Below are 15,386 nucleotides of genomic sequence, written 5' to 3'. Positions count from 1 at the left end.
TAATTTTTTAAAAATAAAAAAAAAAACAAAAAAACAAAGATTCTCACCACTGGGACAATTGGCAGCATCAGTATGGATGGTGACGAGATTGAGATAGTTAACAGTTTTCGTTTACTTGGCTCCACAGTCAACACTCTTGGTAACAGCAGCCAGGAAATCAAGAGACAAATTGCATTGGGAAAGTCAGCTGTGAGTACTCTCAAGGGTACTGAAGAGCAACGACATCAGGCTGGAGACTAAGGTGTGCCTGATCCAGGCTATAGTATTCGCAATTATGTGCTATGCATCAGAGAGTTGGACAGTGAATAGGGATAATAGAAAGAGAATTGATGCCTTTGAGCTATGGTGCTGGAGAACAGTGTTGAACGTACCATGGACTGCTAGGAGAACAGGTTTGTCCTGGAGAAGGTGAAGCCAGAATGCTCTTGGAGTCAAGGATTCTGAAGCTTTGACATACTTTGGGCATGTTGCAAGGAGGGACTGATCCTTGGAGAGGACATCATGTTTGGGAGAGTGGAGGGGCGGCGCAGGAGAGGAAGACCCTTGATGAGATGGATCAATTCTGTGACTGGAGCGGTAGGAATAAGTGTGTTTGAGATGGCTAGGTTGGCACAGGACAGAATGGCATTTAGGGTTCTTGTACATAGGGTCGCTATGAGTCTCAAGTGACTCGATGGCACATAACAACAACAACAACAATACCTGAACCAGGAGACTGTTGTGTGAACAGAACAGGGGAACACAGCATGGCTTAAAATGAAGAAGGGAGTGTGTCAGGGCTGTGTCCTCTCTATATACCTATTTAATCTGTATGCTGAGCAAATTATTTGAGAAGCTGAACTCAATGAACTGGGAAAATTTGCAGTTAGAGATCTCTCCAAATTATTGAGGAGTACTCATGTCAGTTTCGGGACTAAGGTGCATCTGATTTATGTCATAGTCTTTCCTATCACTTGCTATGCATCTAGAGCTAGACAATGAATAAGAATGACAGAAAAATTGATGCCTTTTAGCTGTGGTATTGGAAAAGAGCGGTGAACATCCATGAACTGCCAAAAGAACAAAAAATATGTCTTGGAATGGGTACAGCAAGAGTGCTCTTTGGAAGCAAGAATGATGAGGCTACGCCTCAGATATTTTGGGCATGTTGCTAGGAGGAGCTGTTCCTTGGAGGGGGACATCATGCTAGGAAGGGTGAATGGTCAGTGAAGGAGAGGAGGGCACTCAACCAAGCCACAGTGGGCTCTTGTGTGTCAGGAAGTGTGAGGGTGGCATAAGATAGAACAGGGCTCAGATCTGTTGCTCATAGGGTTGCTATGAGTCATACTCGACTCAATGGCATCTAACAACAACAACAGCCTATATCAGATTGAAGAAGTCCTGTCTCTAACTGGTTAGTATTTTGTTTGTGTTTTGGGTTTTTTTTTTCTAAAAAAAATTGTTTTCTACTAGTTTATTTACAAAATTCAAATACATTCTTTTTAAGAACATTTTTTCAATTTCCCTCACCCTGCCATCAAATTGTATAACCACGATTCATCAACCCTTCCCCTGCACATCCTCGTCCCTCTGCTTCCACTCTCTCCTACCCCTCTTGAATCCTTATATTCATTCTACAATAATGGTTTTATACAATATTTATCTTTGTGAGACTGAGTTAGTTCACTCAGCATAATGCTCTCTAGTCGCTCCCAAGTTAGGTAATAATTTACAAAATCGTTGGTACTGTGTGCTGCACAGTTGGCAGTTACCATGTTCTTGAGATGGTGAATAATGCTGCTATGAACACTGGTGTACAAATCTCAGTTTGTGTCTCAGTTCTCATTTTCTCAGGGTATATTCCAAGTAGTGGAATAGATGGATCATTTGGAATTTCTATGTTCAGCTTTCTGAGGAAGAGCCATACTGCCTTTCAGAATGGTTGTACCATTTTACAATCCCACCAACAATGTATAAGATTTCCTTTCTCGCCACATCCTCTCTAACACTTATTACTTGCTGTCCTGTTAAACTTTGCCACTCTTACTGGAGTGAGATGGCACCTCATTGTGGTTTTGATTTGCATCTCTCTTATTCTTTGGGGTTTTTTTAGGTGTAAGAGTATATTTGATTTTGTCAAATGATTCTTATATATGTAGTAGTACTGATGTCAAAGAATAAGTATGAAAGTGTTCTTATGTCTTCTAGTTTTTGGAGAATAGCCATGTTCTGATTCATATTAACACACATTCCATGAGAAATCTCCTGCTCTTGATAGCTAGATGTTGCTAATTCTAAATGGGGAAGACACTAGGGGAGAATTGTCTAGCTTTTTATTTGTCCATCTATGTATGCATCTTTTTAAAAGTATTTTGATATGTTATGGATACCAATATACTTTGTCCTTTTATACTTCAGTATGTATATCATTAGTATATTATTAAATGAAAATTTAAGGCACAATCTGCACTCAGTGATATTTAATTTTCTTTTTTATGTACATTTTGAGTAATTTATATAATTATATATTCAAAACTTCTGTCAAAATATACAATATTTCTTTTACCCAATAAAATTCATCATATCCTTTCCAATTAATATGATAGTTTTTACTTTAATTTTTCTTATTCAGAACTTAGTAAAAATGGAAATTTATTATGTGTACCCCTTTGTGTTTGATTTCTTTAATATTATTTAGTGTAATATTTTAAGAAACATCCATGTTTTCAATGTGTCAGCAATTTGCTTATAATTACTATGTAAATATTTTCTTGCATAATTATAGTACAGTTTGTTTTTCTGTTCTCTTATTGGTAGAAACAAATGCTATTTCTAGTTTTTAATTATATGCATAAAGTTGCTAGTTGCATACTTGTAGAAATAATTTTATGATCATAATTTTTATCTTGGTTACATACATAGGAATGAAATGGCTCTGTTGTAGGCCAGGTATGTGTCTAGATTTTTCCAAGTGATTGCATAATTTTTACATTCCCACTAACAATGTACTTCATACCCTTGCCAACATTTGGTAATAATTTTTTCCTTGTTTGCTTTCATTTTAGTCATTTTGTTTGTGATTCAGTGTTATTTTGTGATTTTAATTTTTATTTCCTTGATAACTATTTGTGTCATTTGCTTTCTTTCAGACAGTCCGGCATGGTTTTCCTTATCAGCCTACTGCATTAGCCTTTGATCCCGTTCAGAAAATCTTGGCTATTGGAACAAGAACAGGTGCTATACGAATGTATCCTTCCTTTTTGGTTCATTGTTAGCTATATTAGTAGCAATTACATTTCCTTAAACATTAAGGTAAGTGAATTATCATAGGCAAATGAAGTGTGTTGTTTCTGCAGAAATGAGTAATCTGTGAAAATTCATATTGTTTTATTTATAAGGATACTTTTGGTATCTGTAAAATGATAATTTTACCTTTTTGACGTATGCTGAGAATTCTAACTGGAAGTTTATTGAAAAGAACCAACTTTTGAGTTCTTTTCTATAATATTCTTTTTTCTTTGTATCAATTTCATTTTTGATCTTTTTTATTTTATTTCTTGTACTTATTTTGGGCTTAATTTTATCTCCTTTTTTGTTTCTTAGGGAAGACTCTAAGATTAGAGTCTATTAAATCTTTCTAGCAAGCAGTTAATCTATTGAGGTGTAGTTTGAGAGCCAGATGCTAATGTTTGTTCATTTTCCTCTCACCATATGCTTTTGTTGTTGTTATTATATACTAATTGGAACCAACTCATAGCTGACCCTCCAAAAAAGGTTGTCAGAGGTTGTAAATCACATGGGAGGAGGTTGTTTATCTTTCTCCCACACAGTATCTGGTGGATTTGAAGCATCTGCCTTTGGGTTGGCAGCACAATTCTTTACCCACTAGTTTACCAGAGTTCCTTTCAGGCCCCACAGAGATATATATATTCCTGACAAAAGTGGAGTACTGACTTATAGTGCATTACAGATTGTTGGAGTGGTGGTTTTCTCTCCCTTTGAACTCCACTGACGTCTCTGTTAAGACAATGGAGCTAAGGAGAACATGAGTATTGACTAGTCCTTCTTTGCACCACCCTGTTCAGTTTCTGCTTCTGGGTGAGGATGGTGGCGTGATTTACCAGTAGACTCAACTGACACTATCTTGTTGGAGAATGAAAGCAATGCTTTTTTTCTGTGGGGCAAGGGGTGAAAGTTCAATATATCACAGGTTGTTAATAATGATTCCTCATTAATTTTTATTTTGGTTCTTTTTTACTTAGTCCAGCCAGCTTCATAGGTTATTTGAATGTCATATAGATTGAGTAAGTAAACGGAATTGATACAACTCTGTTGCACACCTTTTCCAATTTTGAAACAGATCTGCAAGGCTAAAGATAAGACAACTTTCTACTTAGTCTGCTGAAATCACCAAGGAGGAACAGAGAGCTGCTTACTTCCTCCAGGCATGAGATAGAAGATTACTAAAGGTTTAAAGGTTGTCCTTTTCAAAATTACCTGTTGGCTAATTGGTGTGGCTCCACAGTCAACACTCTTGACACCAGCAGCCAGAAAATTAAAAAATGTGTTGTGATGGGAAAGTCTCCTGTTAGGGACCATTCTAAATTTCTGAAGAGCAGTGGTGTCACACTAGAGACTAAGGTGCACCTGATACAGGCCATGGTCTTTGCAATCACTTGTTATGCATCAGAGAGTTGGACAATGACTAGGGAGGATAGAAGGCGAATTGAGGCCTTTGAGCTGTGGTGCTGGAGAAGAGTATTGAGTGTACCACGGACTACTAAGAAAACAAACAGGTTTAACCTGGAGAGGGTTAAATCAGGTGGCTCCTTGGAGGCAAGGATTCTGAGGCTTTGTCTGACATACTTTGGACATATTGCAAGAAGGGACCAGTCCTTGGAGAGGGACATCATGCTTGGGAGGGTGGAGGGACAGCGCAGGAGGGGAAGACCCTCTATGAGGTGGATCGATTCAGTGACTGGGATAATAGGCTGGGTGTGTCAGAAACAGTGAGAGTGGCACAGGACAGAGCAGGGTTTAGGGCTGTTCAACATAGGGTCGCTATGAGTTGCAAGCGACTTGATGGCACATAACAACAACAACAACCCTTAATTTCAGCAGTGGGCTCTAGTGAGTCAGAGATGATAAGGGTGGCACAGGATAAGGCAGGGTTCAGGTCTGTTGATCATAGCATTGTTGTGAGTCATACTTGACTCAATAACCCCTAACAATAACAGCAATGCCTAAAAGTATCCTTTTCTATATCTACTCAGTGTGTAAGCTGAGCAAATCTTTAGAGAAACTGTACCTTATGAAGAAGAGTTTGGCATCAGAATTGGAGGAGGATCCTTCAGCCTGCATCATGGATAACCTGTGTTATGCAGATGACACAACCTCGTTACTGAAAATGAGGAGGATCTGAGGCACAAGCAACATTGATGTAGAAAAAAATTGAAATTGTCAACAGTTTCATTGTGTTCGAATCAACAATCAACATTGTTGATACTAGCAGCCAGGAGTCCAGGAGGCATGTACCATTGAGAAAATCTGTTGTCAGGGACCTCTGCAAATTCCTGAAGAACAACGATGTCATTTTAAAGACTAACGTGCACCCAACTCAAGCCAATGTCTTTCCAATAACCTGTTATGTCTGTGAGAGCGGGACAATGAATAAAGTTGGCAGGAAAAGAATGCATGCCTTTGAGTTGTGGTGTTGGAGAAGAGTGTAAAATATATCACAGACTGCCAAAAGAACAAACAGATATGTCATGGAAAGAGGGCAGCCAGAGTGCTTATTGGAGGCAAGGATGGCAAAGCTTCATCTTACATTCTTGGTATTATTAGGAAAGGAAAGGAGAACAGTCTGTGAAAGAGAGGAAGACCCTCAATGAGGTGGATTGTTATAGTGTCTATGGAATTGGGCTCAAATACAGTGGGGATAACAAGGATGGCATGAGATAGGACAAGGTTCAGATCTGTTGATCATAGGGTCACAGTGAGTTGTGTTTGGCTTGATGACATTTTAAGAAAAACAACAGTCTTTAAAAGAGGATGACAAGACTCTTTTTCACCTTGAATACATTATCAGGACAGAGCATTTGCTGGAGGGAGACCATGCTTTATTACATAAAGGGTGAGTGAAAAATAGAGAGACTCTCAAAGGGATGGATTGGCATAGTAGTTGCAGCTATGAACTCAAACAGCAATGATTGTAAGGATGACATGGGACCCAGGCAACTTTTAATTCTGTTATACATAGTCACCATGACTAGGCAGCACTAATAACAATAAAAATAAGATATCTAGTGGGATGGCATGAGTGGAATATTACTTCCACATATGCCCTGCTGAAACACATAAAAAGGAAGAGGGAAGAGAAGTGGATTTTGTTGCTTAGCTGGAATAAAGATGCTGTTGTTATGTGCTGTCGAGTCGCCTGTGACTCATAGTGACCCAACAGCCCTAAACCCTGCCCTATCCTGTGCCAATCTCACTGTTTCTGACACACCTACACCCATCACCCTAGTCACTGAATCAATCCATCTCATCGAGGAACTAGATCATGCAAAAATTGTTTACTCATTTTCACTCATTGCTGTCAAATCAAAACCAACTCATAGCTGACTCTCCACTGGGGATAGTGTAGTCCATAGGGAGTTGTGCTGCTAACCCAAAGGCCACACCCCTTTGGTGATTCATATCCACCAGTGGCTGCTGGGAGAAAGATGGGAAGTCTCTTATCATGCAGTTTATAGTCTCTGAAAACCCACTGTAGGATCAATGATGAGTTGGTTTCAGTTCAGTGGCAATAAGAGAGTAAATTGCAGGAGAGGAGATTGCCCATCATTCTCCTTTGAAACACTTGGTGAATTCCAGCTACTAGAGAGGTACCATCTTCAGTTTAGAAGTGCTGTGCTACTAGAGCCCCTAAATTGTTGTTATATGACCCTCTTCTTATTTCTCTGACTGGAAGAACAGCCCCCTTTATTAGAGTTTTATTGTTTAAAATGAGGAAGAAAGTACACCAGAGTTGTATCCTGTCTCCATACTTGTTCAGGCTATAGGCTGAGTAAGTAATTTGTTAAGTTGGACTTTATGAAGAGGAATGTGGTGCAAAGATTGGAGGAACACTCCTCAACAATGCAAGTTATGCAGATGACACAACTTTGCTTGCTGAAAGTAAATAGAACCTGAAACCTTGCTATAGGAGATCAAGGGCTTCAATATGGATTACATTTCAACAACAAGAAAACAGAAGTCCTAACCAGTATTCCAATGGCAACGTCATGATAGATGGAGAAAGAATCAAAACTGTCCATGATTTCATCTTACTTGGATCTACAATCAATAGTACCTTTGGTACCTGCACTCAGGAGAACAGGAGATGTATTTCTCTGGGCAAGTCTGCTTTTGGGGACCACGCCTAAATACAGAAGAGCAGTAATGTTAGTGTGAAGATTAAAGTGCATGTGATGCAGGCCTTGGTCTTTTTGTCACTTGCTATGCTGCTGAGAGCTGGACAATGAATAAGGATTACAGAAGAATCGATGCCTCTGAATTGTGGTGCTGGAAAAGAAATAGGTAATATGTCATAGATTGCCAAGAGGACAAACAGATAGGTGTTGGAAAAAATGCGAAGCGTTCTTTCATAGAATGAGTGGTGAAACTTGCTATCTCATACTTTGAGCTATTAGAAAAGGCTGTCCCTTGGAAAGGGATATTATGTTTGGAAAGGTGGAGAGTCAGCAAAAGAGAGGAAGGCCCCCAACGAGATGGATTGACAGGACAACTGCGGCAATTGGCTCAGGTGTATCAGAGATGGTGAGGATGGCACAGGATGGGAAGGATCATTGGGTTGCTGTGAGTTGTACTTGACTCAGTTGACAACAACTTGACAACAACGTGGAAACCCAGGGAACTCAATGTCCTATGTGTCTTCAATTTTTGAGGTTCCTACACTGTCCTTTCTCCTTTTGGAACTTTCCTGTTTGTTGTGCATTTCCAGAAAATTTTTAGTTATAAGATGGAGGGCTTGGAGAAAATAGGCCTGTTTAACTTACAACTTGCTAGAATGATGTTTCCATTGCTAAATTTTGATACATTATGTTTTCATTCAGTTTCAAATATTTCTTGATTTATGTGGGTGTTTTTTTCTCCTGACCCATGGGTCAGTTGTGTATTATTTGGCTTCAACACCAATTATTTTTCCAGAGATAATTCTTTTATTAATTTTTAGTATCATTTCACTGTAGTAAGAGGAATATATTTTGTATGATCTGAATTCTTTTAAACTAATTATAGTAAAATTATAAACTCACTTATAGTTTATTTTGTTGAACGTAAATGTGCACTTGAAATTAATGGATATTTTGCTACTGTTGGATGGATTGTTCTATAAATGTCAATTGGATAGAATTGATGGTGTTGCTACAATCTTCATCTGTACTAATGTTTTATATACTTCATCCATTATTGAGAAAGTAGTAAAATTGTAGATTGGTCTATTTATCCTTGTATGGTTATTAGTATTTGTTGCATATATTTTAGGGGTCTGTGATCTGTACAAACATTTATAAGTGTTATTTGTCCTCATATCCTTAACCATTATGAAATGGGCCTTTGGTCAAGGGACTTTATTTAGACTTAGTTCCTCCTGATGTCAAGGGCTTAAAAGCTGTGAAAAGCAGAGGGAAAGTAACTGGATGGAGAGCTATTGAGGGGCCAACAGCATGAAGAACTCTGGAGTGCACATGCCTAATGCCCACCTAGCAGCCTTATTCCACACCCACCCATAGCCCTGCAGCCCCACATCACCCTTAAACCAAGCCCCTAAGCACAGTTGCTGTGATTCAAAGACTCCATGAAAATTGACTTGCTTTGCTGGGTGGCACTTAGGAAAGGAAACCATTTGCCAGCTCCCAGGCCATACTCAATGCCAGTCCATTCCTACACCACATCTAGCACTGGTCGTATAGCCTTGACGCTGCCACCCCGGAGGCTCCACATCACCAATGACTTGGTCAGCTATGCACAGTTGCTGTGGTTCAGACTCCAGTGAACATCAGCTTGCTTTCCTGGATGCCACTTGAGAAAGGCACTAGGTCACCAACTCCAAAGTCATGTCTATGACTAGCCCCATCCCGCATCACACCTGATGTTAGCACCACTTGTGCCAGTCTCACCTTACAGCTGGCCTGCACCATGAAGGTGCTGCAGTTCAGAGGTTCAGTGACCATTGTTTAACTCAACACAGCAATCTCTGTGACATGTACCAGTCTGTTATCTCAATAGCCTCCTTGCCTTGCCCTGCCCCATACCACACCATGTACAGACCTTACAACAGGCAGGCTTTGCGTGCTTAAGCACTACATTAGATCAAGGATCAGTGCTTGATCCACCTGATTGACGTTAGATGGTGCCCTTCATCGGGCCCCATACCCTAAAGAACTGCACTATACAAGCAATGAACAGATTATGCAGATGCTCCTTCAACTGCTACCACCCATCCACTAGAAGACAAAAAGACTGCAGACATACCACCACAACGTTCCAGAGGCTAACGATAACATCAGATTACACAAAGTGAAAGAACAAGATACTGCCAAAAAAATTTGTCAAAATACAGGATAAGTAGATCTTTCAGAGGAGTGAAGGCTGTTGTAGTGGTGGTTGTTACACAGGTGCCATCTAGTTGAGTATGACTCACAGTGACTCTTTGAATTACAGATCTCAAACCTGCCCTGTCATCTCTGACAGTCTTGAGCCCATTTCTACACTCACTGTGGTAATCCAACTCATTGAGGCTCTTCCTTTCCTTTACTCACCTTTCATTTTTCTAAGCATAATGTTGCTTTCTAAGGATTAGCCTCTCCTAGCAACATGTTCAAAGAATGAGAGACAAAGCTAGGACATTTTTTATTCTAAGGAACACTCTGCCTGCACTTTCTTCAAGATATATCTGCTTATTCTTTTGGCACTCCATGATAAATTCAATACTGTTCTCCAACACCACATCAATTCTTCTTCTCTAATCCTTATTCATTCTCCAGCTCTCAGATGCATAGCACATGATTGAGAAGACCATGGCTTGAATTAGGTGCACTTTAGTCTTCATAGTGACATCATTGCTCTTAAATATTTTGGAGAGGTCCCTGACAATGGACTTGCCCAGTGAAATATGTCTCTTGATTTAATGACTGTTGGTACCAAGGGTGATTGTTGATCCAACTAAGATTCAATTATTGACAGTCTCAATCCTTTCTCTACCCTAATAAGACATTGCATGTTGGTCCCATGGTAAGGACCTTTGTTTTCTTGATGTTGAGATGTAATCCATATGGGAGGCTGTAGCTTGTTGATATTCTGTAGCAAGTGTTTCAAGTATTCCTCACTTTTGGCAAGCAAGGTGTGTCATCTGCATAATGCAGGTTGTTAATGAGTCTTCCTCTGATCCTCGTGCCACATTCCTCTTCATAGAGTCCAACTTCATGAATTACATGCTCAGCATACAGATTAGGTATGGATAAAAGGTACATCCTTGATGCACCTATTCTTGGTGCAGTGTTCACTTGCTCCCTGTGACAGTAGCTTCTTGATTTATCTATAGATTTCTCATGAGTATGGTTAAGTGTTCTGGGATTCCCATTTTCCCTTCAATGTTAGCCATAATGTGTTATGATCCACACAAGCAAATGCCTTCGAATAGTCAAGGAAACAGAGACAGACATCCTGATATTCTCTACTTTTAGCCAGGATCTATTTGATATTCATAAGGATATTCCTGGCTATAATGTGGAAGATGGAAACAAGGAAAGATGATATGACTTTGGTAATTGAAATGGCACTGGGTCACATGAAAGGTTTTGTATGACCAATGACTGATTCATTGCAAGTATTCTTAAAAAATTCATTAATGGAATCTATATATGCTGGCTTCACCAGATAGAATAAATAGAAATCAAGTTAACTACCTCTGTCGTGACAACAAAGATACTCAGAATTATCATTCAGAGTAAGACTGATGCTGACTGTGTAATCTATACAAATACAAGTTGAAGCCAAACAAAATGAAAGTAAATCCATAAGAAACAAAATATGACCTTGAACATACTCCACCTGGATTTAAAGGTCTTCTCAAGAATGGCTTGAACACTATTAAGACTGAATAAGTTGCAGGAAGACATCATACATGGAGAAGGGGGGAAAAGTTACTAAAAAAATAGCAAAGACTGAAAAGACAAAAGTAGATGTCAGAAGACACTCTGAACCTGGCTCTAGACTGTAGAGAAGTAAAGAGAAACCTTTAAGTAAAGAGAACCTTTGATGATGTAAGAAAATTGAATAGGAGATTGGAAAGAGTGGTTTGAGAAGACAAAGTAAGAAAACCAAGAGAAGAGCGCTCAGTATTTCTCATGTCCAGAGACTAGAAGGGGGATAACTGAAGCCTCAGATTATAAGATTTTGTTGTATGGTTGTCAGATGCCATCAAATCTACTATGACTCAGCCACATATAAACAATCGATCAAATAATCTTGCCCTCTTGTGGTGCAAGCTCCACCATGCTCAAGCCGATTGTTGCAGTCATTATGTATGTCATTCCAGTTCATTGAAGTCATAATTTTTTTGCTAATCCTCTGTCTTTTCCAGCATGACTTTTTCCCTTGTCTAAAACTCTACAAATGACATAAAAAAATTAAGCTGTAGTTTTTAATTTATTACTTATTTTAGGTTATTCTCCCTATAAATAAAATGTTCACGAGGACTGAAATAGAAATTATCTAAAATTATGAATACTTAAGTCTTTTCCTACTCTTATGCTCATTTCTGCTACATAACTCCATCTCATGTGGGAAACAGATTTTTCTAGCATTTAAAAATATTTTTTCAGTGTTTATTCATGAAATCATAAGAAAATACAAATATATATAGTATTTCTTTTGCTTTATATAAAATATACCATCAAGTAATCTCCACATTTTTGTACTACATTTTCCTTTTTTTTATATAAAATGTTCCTTTTTGGACATAGAGAGCCTTATAATTTTTTTTCCAGATATACATGTTCCGCTATGTGGCTACACTGTAGTTTATTTAACAATTCTCATACAGAAAGAAGTGATATTACATGAAAGACGCAGGTACACCTTATTCAAACTATGTTTTTGCCAATCACTTGCTGGACCTTTGAAAGCTGGACAATGAATAAGTATGGCAGAAGAAGAATTGATGTCTTTAAACTGTTGTGTTGGAGAAAAGTGCTGAATATCCCATGCACTGCCAAAAGAACAGACAGATATGTGTTAAAAAGTGCCACCAGAGTGCTCCTCAGAGTCAAGGATGGCAAAATTTCATGTTTCATATTGTGAGTATATTCCTTCGACAGGAACACCCTAATTGTAAGAGTGGAGGGTCATTGAAAGAGTGAAAGACTCTTAAGCAAGATAGATTGATACAGTGACCATAGCAATGGGCTCAAGTGTGTTGGCCACGATAAAGATGACACAGGATAGATAGATAGATAATAGATGTTGTTGTTGTTGTTGTTATGTGCCGTTGAGTCACTTGCGACTCATAGCAACCCTATGTACAATAGCCCTAAACCCTGCTCTATCCTGTGCCAATCTCACTGCCTCTGACACACCCATCCCGATTACCCCAGTCACTGAATCAATCCACCTCATAGAGGGTCTTCCCCTCCTGTGCTGTCCCTCTACTCTACCCAGCATAATGTCCCTCTCTAAAGACCTGTCTCTCCTTACAACATGTCCAAAGTATGTCAGATGAAGCCCCAGAATCCTTGCCTCCAAGGAGCAGCCTGGTTTAACCCTCTCTAGGATGAATCTGTTTGTTTTCTTGGCAGTCCATGGTACATTCAATACTCTTCTCCAGCATCACAGCTCAAAGATGTCAATTCTCCTTCTATCCTCCCTAGTCATTTTCCAACTCTCTGATGCATAACAAGTGATTGCAAAAACCATGGCCTGTATCAGGCGCACCTTAGTCTCCAGAGAGACACCGTTGCTCTTGAGTACTTTAGAGAGGTCCCTAACCGCAGACTTTCCCATTGCAATACGCTTTTTGATTTCCTATCTACTGATGCCAAGAGTGTTGACCGTGGAGCTGAGCAAACCGAAGCTGTGAACAATCTCAATCTCTTAGCCATCCATCCTGATGCTACCAATTGGTCCAGTGGTGAGAATTTTTGTCTTCTTGACATTGAGCCTCAGTCCATACTGAAGGCTGCAGTCCTTGACCCTCTGCAGTAAGTGCATGAGGTCCTCCTCAGTTTCAGCAATAGATAGATACAAAAACAGATACAAAGATAGACGAAACAGATATATAGGGAGATATAAAAATGTTCATATATCTTGTTCATAGAGTTGTTATGACTCATTTGCAGCTTGATGGCACCTAACAACAATGACATATATAAAGTGTTTTGGTACATTGTTGCAGACCAAGAGCAAAGTATTTTTGTAAGTATTAATGAGATAAAACACCAACAATGTGTAAGTAAAAAGAGTTAAATCAGGAGGTGAACACTTCTAGAACATCTGAAGGGAACTGAAGCAAAGTACCAGATTCCAGCTTCCCTGTATCTTTATTGAAAATTGCCAGGGAGAAAATCACAAAGAGAATTCAATGCAAATGAAGCTAAGCTCTTTCTATTGAAAACCTTCTGCTTGACTCAGGAAGGAGGGGTCAGCAAATACAAGAATCCTGTAAACGCTTAAGGATTGCCTTGGTGCCTCAGGATAAATTCCATCCTAAAATAGCATTCGGTTTATTACAAATATTTAGTATGAAATTTGGCTTCCCATAGTATATGTTCAATATATTACTCTTATAAACAGAGATGCTACAAAGAATGATTTGTTTAGGTTGCTTTCTATGTCCCTTGTTTTTTTACAAAGATTTCATGGTTAAAGAATAGAATAAATGTAATTGCAATTTGGAAAAAAACTCCAAAACCCCACAAACAATCAAAACAACCTCTTTTCTCAGAGTCTCTTTTGTCATCGATGTTGGCCTTTTCTTTTTCCCTTTCTTCATGGATGATGTCCTAATGCCATCCCACAGCTGATCTGTTCTTTGGCCAGTAGTGTTCAGTACATCAAATCTATTCGTGACATATTTTTTAACCTCAGTTGGGATAAAATCAGGATTGTGATTTTGCTTCAGGGATTTATTTTAATTTTCTTCAGTTATAATTTGAACTTGCTCATGAATAATTGGTGATCTATACCACAGTCAGCCTCTAGCCTTCTTTTGATTAATGATATTGAACTTCTCTGCCATACCTTCCTATTAAGGTAGTCAATCTATTTCCTGTGTATCTTATCATTGGGTGTCTTTCTTGCTATGGGTAAAATGTTGAATGGTGCAGGAAAACCAGAATACACAGAGTCACCCCTACCAAAAAGAATTGGTTTATGTTTAGCCATTTCAGGGGATTGTTATAATGAAAAACTCATGATATTTAAGGATGAATTCTAAGCTGCTATTGATGATATTTATGGAAAAATAAGACTGCAATAATTTATGGAGTACAAGTTGAAGTATTTCAACAAATGGATTTGGCACTGAGATCCGTATTTGTGCCTAAAAAAAAGGTGGTTCAACATAAAGTATAAAATAGAGAAAAATATCATTAATATCACACACAAATAAAATGTTGCTGAAGAAAAACTGTTGAATCAATACATTGATTGGGGACTGCCAGGATTAGGAAAAGAATGTGGAACAAGGAATACTCTTGCTGATGTCAGAGAGACCTTGGATAAAAGCACAGAATATCAGAAAGAGGTTTACTTGTGCTTTATTGGATATGCAAAAGCATTTTACTGTATGGCATATAGAAGAGTATGGCTAACACTGGGAAGAACTGATTGTGATCATGCAGATCACATACATAGATCACGTACAGAGATCAAAGTACAGTTGTTCTAACAGAGTCAAAGGATATTGCTTATTTTAATATCAGGAAATACATGCACAAGTTTGTATTCTTTCACTTATTCAGTCTGTATATTGTGGAGATAAAAAAGATTGGCTAAATGAAGAAGAAGATGGCATTAGAATTAGAGGAGATCTCATTAACAATTTGTGATATGCAGATGATACAGCTTTGATTACCAAAAGTGAAGATGGCCTGGCAGACTTACAGAAGAAGAGCCTCAACATCAAGAAGACAGAATTCATCAAAATTGGGCCTCACAAATGGCAACATTATAATAAATGAAAAAGATGGAAATTGTCAAGAATTTTACTTGCATCCACAATCAACTTTCCTGTAAGCAGCAGTATATCTATATCTATATCTATATCCATATCCATATCTATCTATATCTATATCTATATCTATATCTATATCTATATCTATATCTATATCTATATCTATATCTAT

General features: G+C 38.5%; 1 protein-coding gene across 2 annotated transcripts in view; it reads left to right on the top strand.

Moving 5' to 3' along the window:
• Positions 1-15,386, top strand: part of STXBP5L (syntaxin binding protein 5-like) — a 405,474-nt gene that overhangs the window by 77,562 nt on the left and 312,526 nt on the right. For both annotated transcript variants that reach the window (XM_006884245.1, XM_006884246.1), the window contains exon 2: positions 3,129-3,226. In XM_006884245.1, coding sequence (XP_006884307.1) covers positions 3,129-3,226 — 98 coding nt within the window. The remainder of the gene's footprint in view (positions 1-3,128; positions 3,227-15,386) is intronic.

The sequence above is a fragment of the Elephantulus edwardii genome, unplaced genomic scaffold, assembly GCF_000299155.1.
Source record: "Elephantulus edwardii isolate Elephantulus edwardi_28Jun2011 unplaced genomic scaffold, EleEdw1.0 scaffold00032, whole genome shotgun sequence".
Classification (NCBI taxonomy): domain Eukaryota; kingdom Metazoa; phylum Chordata; class Mammalia; order Macroscelidea; family Macroscelididae; genus Elephantulus; species Elephantulus edwardii.
Note: the sequence above shows the minus strand (reverse complement) of the source record. Positions and strands in the feature narration are given on the sequence as shown.